The sequence below is a fragment of the Hippocampus comes genome, unplaced genomic scaffold (genome assembly GCF_001891065.2).
Source record: "Hippocampus comes isolate QL1 unplaced genomic scaffold, H_comes_QL1_v1.1 scaffold144, whole genome shotgun sequence".
NCBI classification, from domain to species: domain Eukaryota; kingdom Metazoa; phylum Chordata; class Actinopteri; order Syngnathiformes; family Syngnathidae; genus Hippocampus; species Hippocampus comes.
The window spans coordinates 936106-949326 of record NW_017805782.1 but is presented as its reverse complement, the minus strand read 5'-3'; the positions used below and the strand labels follow the sequence as shown (position 1 = coordinate 949326).

General features: G+C 49.7%; 1 protein-coding gene across 1 annotated transcript in view; it reads right to left on the bottom strand.

Annotated features, from left to right (window-relative positions):
- Positions 1-1124: 1124 nt before the first annotated feature.
- slc16a10 (solute carrier family 16 member 10) overlaps positions 1125-13221 on the bottom strand; it is a 16067-nt gene continuing 3970 nt past the window's right edge. The window contains exons 2-6 of the mRNA XM_019884976.1: positions 7293-7437; positions 5339-5762; positions 4285-4428; positions 2794-3022; positions 1125-1919 (exon numbers count right to left, since the gene is read on the bottom strand). Coding sequence (XP_019740535.1) covers positions 1702-1919; positions 2794-3022; positions 4285-4428; positions 5339-5762; positions 7293-7437 — 1160 coding nt within the window. The 3' untranslated portion in view covers positions 1125-1701. The remainder of the gene's footprint in view (positions 1920-2793; positions 3023-4284; positions 4429-5338; positions 5763-7292; positions 7438-13221) is intronic.

Here is a 13221-nt window from a genome sequence, read left to right as displayed (position 1 = left end):
GCGCATGTTAGCCCAGACACTTTAAAAACTGAAAACGTGTTCCGTGGAAAGGCAAGGCATTTTTTTAAGGCACTTGTAAGTAATCACAGCAGAGAAAAATCAAAACTATTTACATTTTACACTCATCGTCTCTTTGGGCAACACGGATCCTATGTCGAGAGCATTGGGGGGAGGGGGGGGGGGCAAATGACACTTATGCACATTCAAAGCGCAGGGCAAAGCGATGGCAAACATAAGCAGCAGTTTATAAGCAAGGAAATATCCGACCGGTCAAAGGACTGACCTGAATAGAGGCAATTAGGCTCATAAAACGGAATGATAGAACAGCGTTGGAAATATGTAAACACAACAGATGTAAAACGCTTCGATGGGTTCCCATGACTCTGCATGTCATTCGGACACGAAAACAGGAAGGACGCCTCTCAAGGACGGACGGACGGACGCTATGTCAGCATGTGCAGCTCGACATTTTCCACATCTGAGGTAATGCGTGTCACAGTTCTGTTAAGCAAAAAGGACCCGCCACAACAACAATCATCATCATCATCATCATTGGTACTTGATGTGGTCTTTAGGTTGAGAATGCTCGTCCCATGGTCTCTCGTTATCAGCAAATGCCAACAAGTTACAGCATTTGGCACCAGCACACGGAAATAAATAAAACACCAATTCGACTCACATTCAGGAAACTGCGCATTGAGCTAACGATTCAATTTGACGTCACTAAGGGCCAGATTCTCCAATGGACTACTTTTCATTTCGATGTATTCTCCCATCCAAACTTCTGCCAACCACGTGCATGAACGTGGACACGCCCAAGAGGTGAAAACACATGCGGTTTGGAAATCTAGGATTTTAACGCACATTGTCTATTTGATGGCCTCATATTCAGGGTGTTACTTTGGTCAAGCGATTCTTTTAAGGCCCTTCGCCTGTTGTTTCCATCTTGGACCTTGTTACAATCTGCTCAATCTTCAGAGGTGTCAAATCCAGGACCAGGAAGTTAAAAACCCTGCCACGGTTTGTCTTTGGCGGGCTTTTGACTTGCTTTCACGTCTGGCTTTGACACCTTTGTTCATCTCGAGTTCTTTGTGTTTCCCAAACCACACTCTTTGTGTCGTATGGCGTTCCATGCAATTTGAAATCCGAGCGTATGAGCAAAGAACACGTGGCTGCAAGGTGTGTGGCTTCAGAACATTCTGGGGTGGATGACGACGACGACCTCTGACGGTTAATGGCGTGCAATTGGGCAACCGTTACTGTTGCATGAAAAGACTGACGCGGCTTGTTGAAATGTGCTTTTGAAGAGCCGCTCTCTGAACATCATCACAATTAAGAATGTTAAGAAGAGCGGTCTTTTTTTTCTTTGGGGTTGGGGGTGGGGGGGCATTGAAACAAGACCTTCCCTTGAGGGCGTCATCGGTGGTGAACATGAGTGGAAAGGGGACGGCTAAAAGCGTCGGCTCTCACGCCGCTTTCCTTTCGCTCTCCGTTCAAGACAAAAGCAGTTTTCCACATTTTAAGACTTCAAATTTCATTGCATAGTTCCTCGTGATCGATCACGTTCAATTAAAGTACTTCAACCGCCGTTCCCTCACTTTTGGCATTTGCAAGACCTGCTCCGGAAGGCACTGGTCGGGCTCTTGAACCGGCGGCGCCCAAACCGCTTGGGTCGGACCCCGTCGCGCGGCCGAGCGCCGATTAGAGGATGGACTCCCCAGTTTTGCCTTGCGGCTCTTCCTGAGGCTTCTCGTGCGCCAACATCTTCTGGTTGACGTCCTTGAGGGCTTCCTCCTTGGCTCTCTTGCTCCTGGCCTCCACCCACGGGATCAGACACAGCATCGCCCCTCCGATGAGCGGGGGGATGCCTGCCAGGTAGAAGGCCAAGTTGTAGTTGTTCAGCCGATCCCTGAGGAAGCCTGCCAAACAGAGGAGGGCGATCAGCGCCGACAGCCCCCGGCTCAAAATCGCAGCCGCGCGCTATTTTCCGATGAAGCGATCGGATGGAGAGCGCCTCGAGAACTAAAACGCGTGCAAGCTGTCAGAGAACAAAACAGAAAAGGTCTCCTTTCATCCGGAGGAACGCTTGTCTTGTAAAAAAAAAAAGATCGAGGCATGTCATGTGCCAAACCCAACACTAGTTGGTGCAACTCCACTGCCCATTCTTTCATTTGAGGCTCTTTTTTTCCCCCAGAGTTATTTAAAAAAATATTGGTCCAGCCACACATCCATTAAAAAAAAAAAAAAAAAAAAGCTCCAAGAAATGCTTTATTAACATCTTGAAACTTGCACAATATTTAATTCACAAAATCTGGGAGAAAAGTTTGCCTAAAAGTCTTCAGGACGTGGTGACATTTTAGTCCAGCAAAGAGAAGCTAAAAAACGGGTGCCTAAACTATGGCCCAGGGGCCATTTGCGGCCCACCATCCATCTTTCAGCGGCCCACAACATGACTTAAAAAAAAAAAAAAAAAAACCAAACAAGATATATATACTAAAAATGATATTTGGCATGGGCTGCAAGGTTAGTTAAAAAGGTGAAGGTGGGCAGAGTGAGAAGTGAGGGTGTCCGAAAAATAGATGCCCTTCATACTAATACATTTGTTTATATACCGTAAAACTTTCTCTATATTCAAAGATACAAAAAAAACTCATTCATGATTAAAAGGATAACACCTCAGTTTCCTTTTGTGTCATCTTTATATATATATATATATATATGTGTGTGTCCGTGTGTGTGTGATCATTGTATTACTACTGGCGTGATAGAAAAAGATCTGCATCTGTGTCCAACCTGCAATCGGGGGTCCCACAGTCATGGGCACCGACATGAGGCCCAAGAGGAAGCCGATGGCCTGGGACACGTCCTCGGCTCCGACCAGCTCAAAGGCGATGGGCGCCATGATGCAGATGAAGCAGCCGTCAAACATCCCCATCAGCAGACACACGGCGATCAGCCCTCCGAAGATGTTGCAAAGCGGGATCATCATCGACATCAGGCCAATCACAAAGAAGGAAGTCACCTGCGAGGATGCAGTCATTGCCCGTGCTCAGTTTTTCCTCATCGACGCCCCATCGTGACACGCCCGCGGGATCTTGCTGATCGATGTCTTGTTTGAGCTCAACCAACATGAGAACCAGTTTCGGAGCCACACATTTATACTCAACTCGAGTGTATTTCGAGAGCTCTTTCAAACAACCGCCGCTGTCGACAACACGGGGCTTAAAATCATTCCGACAACAACAAATGACTCATGAAAGACAATAGAAAGCACAAAAAGAGTCCAACTCCAAGTCAAGTCTCGTGCGGAGTCAAAAGCCAAAGACGCCAAATGAGCTTGAAGACGAGTTTGAAAGCTGGCCGGCGAGGGGGCTTGCCCAAAGAGAGGGAGCGGCCCCCTCGGAGCCTCCGCTTAGTTGTCGGTACCTCAAATATAACTCTACCCCTTGATTTGATTCAAAGTGTACATTTCTAGACCTGACAAGAACGTCCTCGCCCTGCCGCACACGACAGTATATCATCGTCCGGGTCTCGGTTTTGATCTCCCTGGGGCCAGGGGACATACCTGCAGGTAAACTTTGTTGACCCCGTGAATGTAGTCAGCCACCCGACCAAAGATGAGCCGTCCGATGCCGGATGTGATGCCGATGCACATGAGCAGAACTTCTTTATTGGAATCCTCCCCAAAGCGCTCCTCCACGTGCTTCATCTGGGGAGCACAAAAAAAAAAGCAAAAAAGCATATTTTTGTCAGGCTCTTCGGTTTGATGCCTTCCATATGTCAAAATGAATCTCTGGGCCGATATCTTTTGGACGCGAGAGCTGATAGAAAGGCAAAAAAAAGGCTTCCAAAATGCTCACATTCCAATTTGTTGACATTGTGCGCGAGAATCGGGACTCATTTCGGAGCAAGACCTTCGTGGTGGCTTCACAACAACATGATTTCATGTTGCATGCATTCTTCTTTTCCTGTGCGCTCTCACATAGAAAGCACAAAAAGAGTCCAACTCCAAGTCAAGTCTCGTGCGGAGTCAAAAGCCAAAGACGCCAAATGAGCTTGAAGACGAGTTTGAAAGCTGGCCGGCGAGGGGGCTTGCCCAAAGAGAGGGGGCGGCCCCCTCGGAGCCTCCGCTTAGTTGTCGGTACCTCAAATATAACTCTACCCCTTGATTTGATTCAAAGTGTACATTTCTAGACCTGACAAGAACGTCCTCGCCCTGCCGCACACGACAGTATATCATCGTCCGGGTCTCGGTTTTGATCTCCCTGGGGCCAGGGGACATACCTGCAGGTAAACTTTGTTGACCCCGTGAATGTAGTCAGCCACCCGACCAAAGATGAGCCGTCCGATGCCGGATGTGATGCCGATGCACATGAGCAGAACTTCTTTATTGGAATCCTCCCCAAAGCGCTCCTCCACGTGCTTCATCTGGGGAGCACAAAAAAAAAAGCAAAAAAGCATATTTTTGTCAGGCTCTTCGGTTTGATGCCTTCCATATGTCAAAATGAATCTCTGGGCCGATATCTTTTGGACGCGAGAGCTGATAGAAAGGCAAAAAAAAGGCTTCCAAAATGCTCACATTCCAATTTGTTGACATTGTGCGCGAGAATCGGGACTCATTTCGGAGCAAGACCTTCGTGGTGGCTTCACAACAACATGATTTCATGTTGCATGCATTCTTCTTTTCCTGTGCGCTCTCACACCACTGAGGCCTGTTTTGTGTGTGTGTGTGTGTGTTTTTTTTTTGTGGCAAGCATGGGGGAGTTGGTACAGCCGTGCATCGCTCACAGTGACAAATGAAGAGCGCAAGTACCCAACGAAAGACAGCGGTAATTCAATGTTACATCACTAATGTGTACTTAAGGAAGTTCTCAAGTAAAGAGGCGCTCACTCGAGGTACACACACAACAAAACAAGCCCCCCCCCACACACATCCCCACCCCCACACTCGACAGAGCGCGCACTCGAGGGAAGCGTGTTTGGCCGCAATCTGACGAACGGCAGCAACGTCCATTCAGAGTGCTGAAACAGCAGCCCCCCTTTTGAACAATGACAAAACCTCATCCACCACCCCCCCCCCCCCCCCCCCCCCCCTCGTCCCCCAGTGGTACTTTTTCATAGCGTGAGAAATCAAAGCGTGCGAGCCGGACGTTGGACCGAAATGTTGACATCTCTGCATTAAGCGAGCGGGAATTGACGCACTTGCTCACAGCGTTGCGCCCCCCCCCGCGGCAGTCAACATCGTCAAAAGACGACGAGGTCATTCGGATCGCCGCCGAAGGAAGCGGGCGGGATTTGGCAAACGTCGGTCAACAGCGACGGATACGGCGAGGCTTACCAGATGAACGTAAGGCACAAAGTAGCCATAAAGGGCCGCCGGGATGCCGAAAGCCCAGATGCGATATCCCAGCGATTTCCAAATGTTGAGGTTGAAGATCTGGCTCAGGGGCGGGCAAGAGCCCCGCGCGCTTCGGGGCTTGCGAGGCAGCAGAGGCTTATAGGTGAGGCCGGCCAACATCAGCACGAACATGAAGATGCAGAGGACGCGCATGGTGTTCTGCAGGCCCGCTTTGTCCAGCAGGCCCGACAGCACGAAGGGAAGGGTGATGGTGAAGATGCTGCTGCCGGCCGTCACGATGCCGTTCACCAAGCCCAGGCGCTTTTTGAAGTAGTGGCCCAGAATCACCAGGCTGGGCTGGTAGGCGAAGGAGCAGCCGCAGGAGAACACGATGCCGTACGTGAAGTACATGGGCCCTAAAGACCTGCGCGGGGGGGGGGGGGGGGGTGGGGCACGCTCTTTCCATCCCTCGTGTAGGTGGTCATATTTGGTGTAAGTCTTAAGTTGAGTTGAGCCAAAAATATGGTGGAGGTGCAGTGTTGATGTCGTTAGCACCGGCTAGGAGCACTCGCCATGAGCACCGGGCTAGCTGAAGGTGCTAGCTGTAGCACTCGCTCGCTGTTAGCACCGGGGCTAACGAATGAATGAAAAAAGATAATCGAAGGGGGAAGAGTGCGGAATTAATAGCTCGAACAGCCGCGCTAAAGTAACGCGGGCCTGTGGAGCTAGGAAAAGCACGGAGTGTAGGTGAGAAATGTGGGAAAAAAAAGCAAGTAAGAAAAACCGCTCCGGACGTCGACCACAGCGCAGCGACCCGGAACCGGAAGTTCAAATACAGACGTGTCAAAAAACAAACACAAAAAAATCGCAAGAAAAGTAAGAAAAACCGCTCCGGACGTCGACCACAGCGCAGCGACTCGGAACCGGAAGTTCAAAGACAGACGTGTCAAAAAACAAACACAAAAAAATCGCAAGTAAGAAAAACCGCTCCGGACGTCGACCACAGCGCAGCGACCCGGAACCGGAAGTTCAAAGACAGACGTGTCAAAAAACAAACAAAAAAAAAATCGCATCAAGTCAACCGAACGACAAACATTGCAAACGGACCGAGGTCGTCTGTATTTGCTTGTCAGAATTTGGCTCTTTGCCCCAGTAAGCGTTATTGCGGAGCAGAGCAGATATTGAGGCCGAGCAAGAAATGAGAGCACCTCAGCAAACGTGCACGCGGCACCGCAGCAGAGAGGACACGATGGAGCCCCGTCACCATTTGAAACATACACGCGCACACCCATCATATTTTTCCTTTCAAATGAATGAAATCAATAGCACAGAAACGACACGTACAGATTGGCGCCCACGGGGTGGGTCCAAAGTTCTGATGGAGTCAACAAATCCCAATAGCAAAGTCATACGAGCGGGGAAGCTTGCACCTTGCACTTTCAGCTCCGTAAGGCAAACGGTAAACGCTCGCATCCATGACTGGACGCGGTTCAACAGTCGCTCGATAAGCACTTTATTGTTTCATGACTTATTTTGAATACTTGGAAGGTGTGCAGAAGCGAAGGAGGCGGGGGGGGGGGTGTCCCCCCTTCCGGAGGATCGGATACTGCAACATGTTGGCGCGAGTTTGCAAAAATACGACCAACAACAAAGTGCCGCGGACGCCGCCTCTCCTCTTATGGGGAAAAAAATCACGCAGCTACGTGTTCTCCCGGAGGCCATCATGTGACCGCGCACGCACATAAAAATCAACGGTTTCCGCTTTGGAACGACACAGGCGGACAGCAACTTTCTTCGTGGCCATACAACAAGGGGAGGGAATCACGGGGGCCAGAGTAATTCCCGTCATACTCATCGAAGAGAAGTCGTCGTCAAAGTTCATCGATGACAAATTGCACCGAAACCTGGCAAGGTTCCGCTTCAATTCTGACACCGGAGTTCCTATTTTGCTCACGTGACAAAAGAGCTAGCCAGGAGGCCCACCAGGCCGACGGCCGCTCCGCCGACGGCGGTCACTCGGCAGCCCAGGATATCCGTGAAAACGCTGACGATCGGAGAGCAGAAGAAGATCATCCCCATGGAGAGGGAGCCCACCCACGCTGCGGGAGACACACACACACAAAAGAACTTTGTTATTTGGAAACGGCCTTTCGGTGTCTGCAAACGACTTGTCTTGACTGGTCCGTGACGCAAATAAAAAAAAAAAACAGGTTGGCGGCTGCCGATTTCCGGAGATTTGTCAACCGAGCCTTCGGGAAGGCGCACTTGAGGACAGGAAGGCGTGCTCAGGAAATGTCAACGGCTTGATCCGAAAGTAGCCACATGCAGCAAAGATGGCGCGCGAGCCCACAGTCGAAATCTTGAGAGCGAGCGGAATCAAAGCAAACGTCCGTTTCTCACAACAGCGCAACTTCAGGTCGCGGAGGTCAAGATCGGACAAAGCTGGTCGCGTCTCCGCGCGACCACTTGGAAGCGGAACGGCTTTCGTTGGGAGAACAAAACGTACCACGCGGCCACTCGATCCACGAGAACGGAAAAGCAAAGTCGCGGCCGCGAGCGGCACAGGCGCTGTTGAATTGGTCTCGACGGACATTTGCGGCTCGCAAGACGGCCCTTTCACACGAGCAAAAATCTCACGGCGCAAAGGTCTTGTCGTAACCGAGGGCCAATCATTTTCAGACCAAAACCGACTCCTTTCCCCTACGGCGTCCTGGAGAACGGCAGCGCGCCAAGTTGGGAGTCTCCCGAGCGGCCGGACGTTGCGCAGCCCTGCGGGCCTCAAATTCTTTTCATTCAACCTTCACGGATGGATTTGAAACGAGAGCAGTTCTCGGAATGACCGTCTTCAACAAAGCGTGCATGACCGGAAAATAATTGCGAGACACATACGTCGATTTTTGCCACTCGTTCTGGGAACGCCAGCGAGGACGTCGCCATTTCGAATGTCCGGTAAGACGGAACGTAAACAATTTTCACATCCAGACTCCAATTTTCACTTGTGCACAAGAGTGAAATGCTGCAGCGGAGGTGTCGCAAGGGGCGGCAGACGACGGGGGACCTTCGATGGCTTTTCCAGGAAAACAAATAGTCGCAGTTCCGAAAAGGTTTCCACAGGAAAAAAGCTAAAGTTTTATTTGCCCGTCATCTCTTGAAGCAAACGCCACCTGCATTTGAAACTGTCAAGTGCAAATACAGGACCGAGTCGCTTCTCTTTTTCCAACACTGGGTCAGCACATTTCTGCATCCAATCGTGCCGTCTTGCGCGAAACAACCAAATCTTAACGGTGTAGGTCGGAGGTCACGGAAACATGGGAAAAAAAAAATGACACATTTGAAAATGATTTCAGAAGACATGGACTGACTTCATTCCAGCCAGTTTTAAGAAAGAAGCTCTCACTTTACTCTTCGATTGCGCAATGCTTGAAAGGCGGCGTTTTCCATTTGAGTTTGTGGCTTTCGACGACAATGAAATCTTTAAACAAGAGAAGGGTGGGGAAATAACCCGAGTTGTTTCAAGTGATTTTCTGCTACTTTTGGCTCTTTCCCTCCAACGCGCCATCACAGACGCAAAGCGACATCATGCAACGCATTCCAAGACTCCGACAAAGGCCACGGGAAAATTTTTGTTAGCGTTTCTTCAACATTTACGCCTGCAAAGACAAAAAAAAAAAAAAAAAAAGTCAGACGAAGAGGAAGTTGAAATTGGTTGTGGCCAACAGGCAAGGCCGTTCGTTGGTCTCCCGTTGAATTTGCCGGAAGCCCTTCGGCTGCGCTCTGAACCCGGTCACCCCCCGCAATGACATTAGCAACTGGAAGAAGAGCGGCGCGCTCATGCGCATGACGCATTGAGAACCTTCATTCGCACACACACGCGCTTGTCTTGTGATTTCTTCTTCTTTAATTACGGCCATACTGTACTTGGAGGGAGGGAAATGCTTGTCCTGCTTTTGCCACGACGCTCCTGCTGCGTTGCAATACGTTAACGCATTCCTGGTAGCTGCGATGAGAAAAAAAAAAATCATCCATCTCTGCTTTGAAAACTCTAATTGAGGCGATGCTTGCTGAGCACATCGAGGGCCGCACGATTCCCTCCGCTTCGCATCTGCTCGCCGAGCTATTTATTAACTCAAGTCAATGGAAAAACGAACGGGCGGGCATTCGCGGGCCAGTCTGGGCGACGTGCGAGACACCTTTTTCTGCCTGGACAAATACACACTCGGTCTCCGGCGGAGAAGAGGCATGTCGCAAAGGAACCGAGGAGAATGAAGCCAATTTCAATTTGAAAAGTCCCGACAGGACCAGATCAAAATGAGCAAATCATTGTTTTTGTTTTTTGTTTATGTTCAACACAAGATCCCAACTTCATTGGAATTGGGTTTGTAAATAGATTAAAAAAAAAAAAACGGGGACTGGCCTCCTAAAGCCTTCGGTATACATTCTTCGTGATATTGCAATCATCTCGTGGTGCCTCACATTTAGCCTCAAGTGTTTTGTTTTGTTTTTTTCCCTTTCGAAACCTCCAAAGCATGCGATTGGCTAACGTCCCGTCTCATAAATATTGCATCTTGTTTTTATGCAGCCGGCTGGAAAACAAAAAAAGTCGCCTTTTACATTTGGGATTTCCTCGGTTCCCTTTTTTTAAAAAGGAACGGAGCGCGGCGTGAAGTCGGACCAGGATCAGCGCCAAGGCCAACTGGAAGCGCCAAGCTCGTTCCTCCTCCAAAGCAAATAAGCCGCGAGTCAGACGTCAAAATCCAGCCCAGCCTTTGTTATTTTAACATGTGGCGATTGAGTATTAGCCGCTTGAGGTCATCCCGGCCGGCCTGCCCGCGTTTGGACACCCGGCGGCGTGGAAAATGGAGGCTTTATTCTTTTTATTATTGTCTCATGTCCTATTCTTAGCCTGAAGTTCGACCCATTCCCAGCGACGTTCTTACCGTGCCGTTTCTTCGGATTTAACAAGCAGCAGTGGCTGCAAAATCACAAAGAGCCTATCGCTGACCCCATCGGGGCCTCGCAGCGTGACAAACGCACGCACGCCCGCCCGCACATCTGGGCTTTAAACGACCATATAGGTCGGCAACCTCTCTGGCACTGAGTGCTTCCAGGCGCCGCGCTTTTCTGATGCTTACAACACAAGTTCCAAGATGCCGCCCTTTGCGTGTGCGTTTGTGTGTGTGCGTGTGTGTGTGTGTTTTGGCCTCATAAAGCAGGAAGTGAAAACCCACGAAGAGAAGTGTGATTTATGGGTGAGCAAAAAAAAAAAAAAAAAAATTTTGGGAAAAAAAAAAAAAAAGGCCAAATTGGGTTTTTTTTTTTTTGGGGGGGGGGGGGGGGGGTTGGCTGCAGTGGCAACTCCATGTCCATATGCGAGAGGTTACATGAGAATGCTGCGGCCTGTGTCAGCGGGAGCGGACAGACGGGGGTGGCTGGCGTGTTGGCGCCCGCGATTGGGGGATGACGGCGTAAGCCTCTTCCCAAATGCTGAGCAAAAACAGAAATCCATCTCGGACCGTCTCAGCGTTTCGCAATACATTTCCTCTGACTTGCATCTGGTTTCAAAACAAGCCAACATTTCAGTCACGTCAAAGATGAGGCGATTACTTGAACTGCACCAAAAAAAAACTTTTGGATTTTTTGGGGGTGACGCGTGGACATTAGTTTTGGGACTCCAAGATGTCAATCGCAATCGACGCAGAGCGGGAAAATGCCACCGTTTATGCCATTCATCCGAGAGAATTAGTTTTGCTTTTTTTTTTGGGGGGGGGGGGGGTCTGGCTGACAAGGAGTCAGTTGGCTGAGAACGGGGCCTCCGACACCATTTGCTAGCAAGTTCTCGGATATCTCGGGCCGCGGCCTCATGAATGGTGTCATGCGCGGGAGGCAAAATCGCGGGCCCTCCCGCAGGGACCCAAGCGGCGCTCATGTTTACCTTCGCTGTGCTTTATCTGCCAAGAGCCTTCGCAGAAGCACGGTGCAAGGGCTTCGTCGATCATTAACCACATTTGAGCCCACTTTTTTTTTTTTTGTAATTCATAATGGCAGAGCTGACCGGCTGTTCCGAGTCCCATAGAATAGGACAGCCTGTGAACCCGAGCCAATCTGTTCCCCTATTTGCTGCAAGAGCTCATTTGAAGGAAAAGGAAGTTTGCTTTGGACATCAACGAAGTTTCCCCACCACGACGAGAACGTCTGACATTTATTTGGGGTGAATCGCAGGCACTTTTGTTCAACCACGTTAGCTCAGTTATTCTTACTTGGACATTCAATTTCATTTCTGTTGATTTCTTTATTTCTTTAATTCAACTGAGTTTTACGGGACACAAGTCACATTTATGAAGGGACACTGTTTTGAAATGATCTTGGTCGAACTTTTTTTGTACATCACAACAAACCTCATATTACAACAGGGGATGTAGAGTTCACCCCCCCCTCCCCCCCCATATCCATTGGCTATTACTACTTCACTCGTATGAAAGCAGTACATGTACAAAAGTCGTCCGAAAAATCAGGCACTCTGCAAATGTGACCAAATGTACTTTGTGAGTTTTCTTTACTGTCAGGTGTCAGTTAGCAACGGTGAAAAATGCCCCGTCCGCTTTACCTGCGCGATTTGAAGGACAGCGCAAGTTAGTAAAAGCTACCCGTAAAGTCTATTCTCATCGATTTTGTATCTTGACTAGTCCCGTTTCTTGTATCACGTCGATCAGGTTGATATTTCGAGCCAGTACTGCAAATGCGGCGCTCCCAACTACTGTAAATACTGTCCGGCACGTTCGCCTCGGTAGGTCAAATTCCAGCCAAGTACTCTCTGTCAGTTCAGTCTCTTGACCGATTAGGTGAACTTCAAACACATCCTGGCCGCCTCTCGCGCACGCAGCCTAATGGAGGCGGCGATACTGAAATCATATTTTCAGTCCGTGTGCCAAATGTGCCGCGCCGCAAACAAAACGCCTGCTTCTTGCAAACTCGTCCACCCTCACATTTTCCAAGCCGAGGTCAGAGTAAAACAAACGCGAGGTGAGACTTCTTGTTCTTATGATGAATGCCGACGAATCACATCAGTACAGGTGACTGGAAAATCGCCTCGGTGCAATCTGAGACCGTCAAGGATCTTTTAAGATAAGATAAGATAAGAAAACCTTCGGTCCAAAGGTCTTCGGCTTTCCTGACGTCGGGCCGATTTATCAGTAGCAGCTCACCGGTTCTCACAGATGGGGGGGGGGGGGGGGGGGGGGGGGGGGGGAACCAGAGTCCACGACGCAGATACGAAGGCCGCCGACCTTGACCTTGGTCGGGCCCATCGATGGGCGGAGCCACTCCGCCCCCTTGGCAATCCGTCGCCATTGGTGGATTACGATTTCCAGTTTTGTGAACGTTCGGCAACAGATGACACACTCGGCCAGAACGCAAGGCACCTCTTTCTCTGACAAACTCCCTCCTCACTCTGCCCAACTTCACCTTTTTTGAAATCAGCTTGCGATTCATGTCAAATGCCATTGTAAGAATTTCTTTTTTTTTTTTTTCTTGTGCATTGTGTCGCATGGCACTGAAAAATGGAGAGCGGGCCATAAACGGCCCCCGGGCCATATTTTGGACAAATTGGATTTATTATGTTTCTGTGTTACATTTTCTTGCACATGACCTCCTTCTGAGTGTATGTCCCGCAAGTCGGAAAGCAAATCAAGTCAGCCCCCCCCCCCCCGGTCTCCAAGTGGCACAAGGGTTCATTTGTACGAAGGCGCGAGAGGCAAGGGCAAAATGAAGAGGAAACTGCCGTCTTCAGATAAAGAGTGCAAAGACAGGTGAGGTCATGTGGCTCACCATTTCAAAACAGTCTCATTCTAGACCATCGGGGACCAGAGAGAAATGAGGCGGGGGGG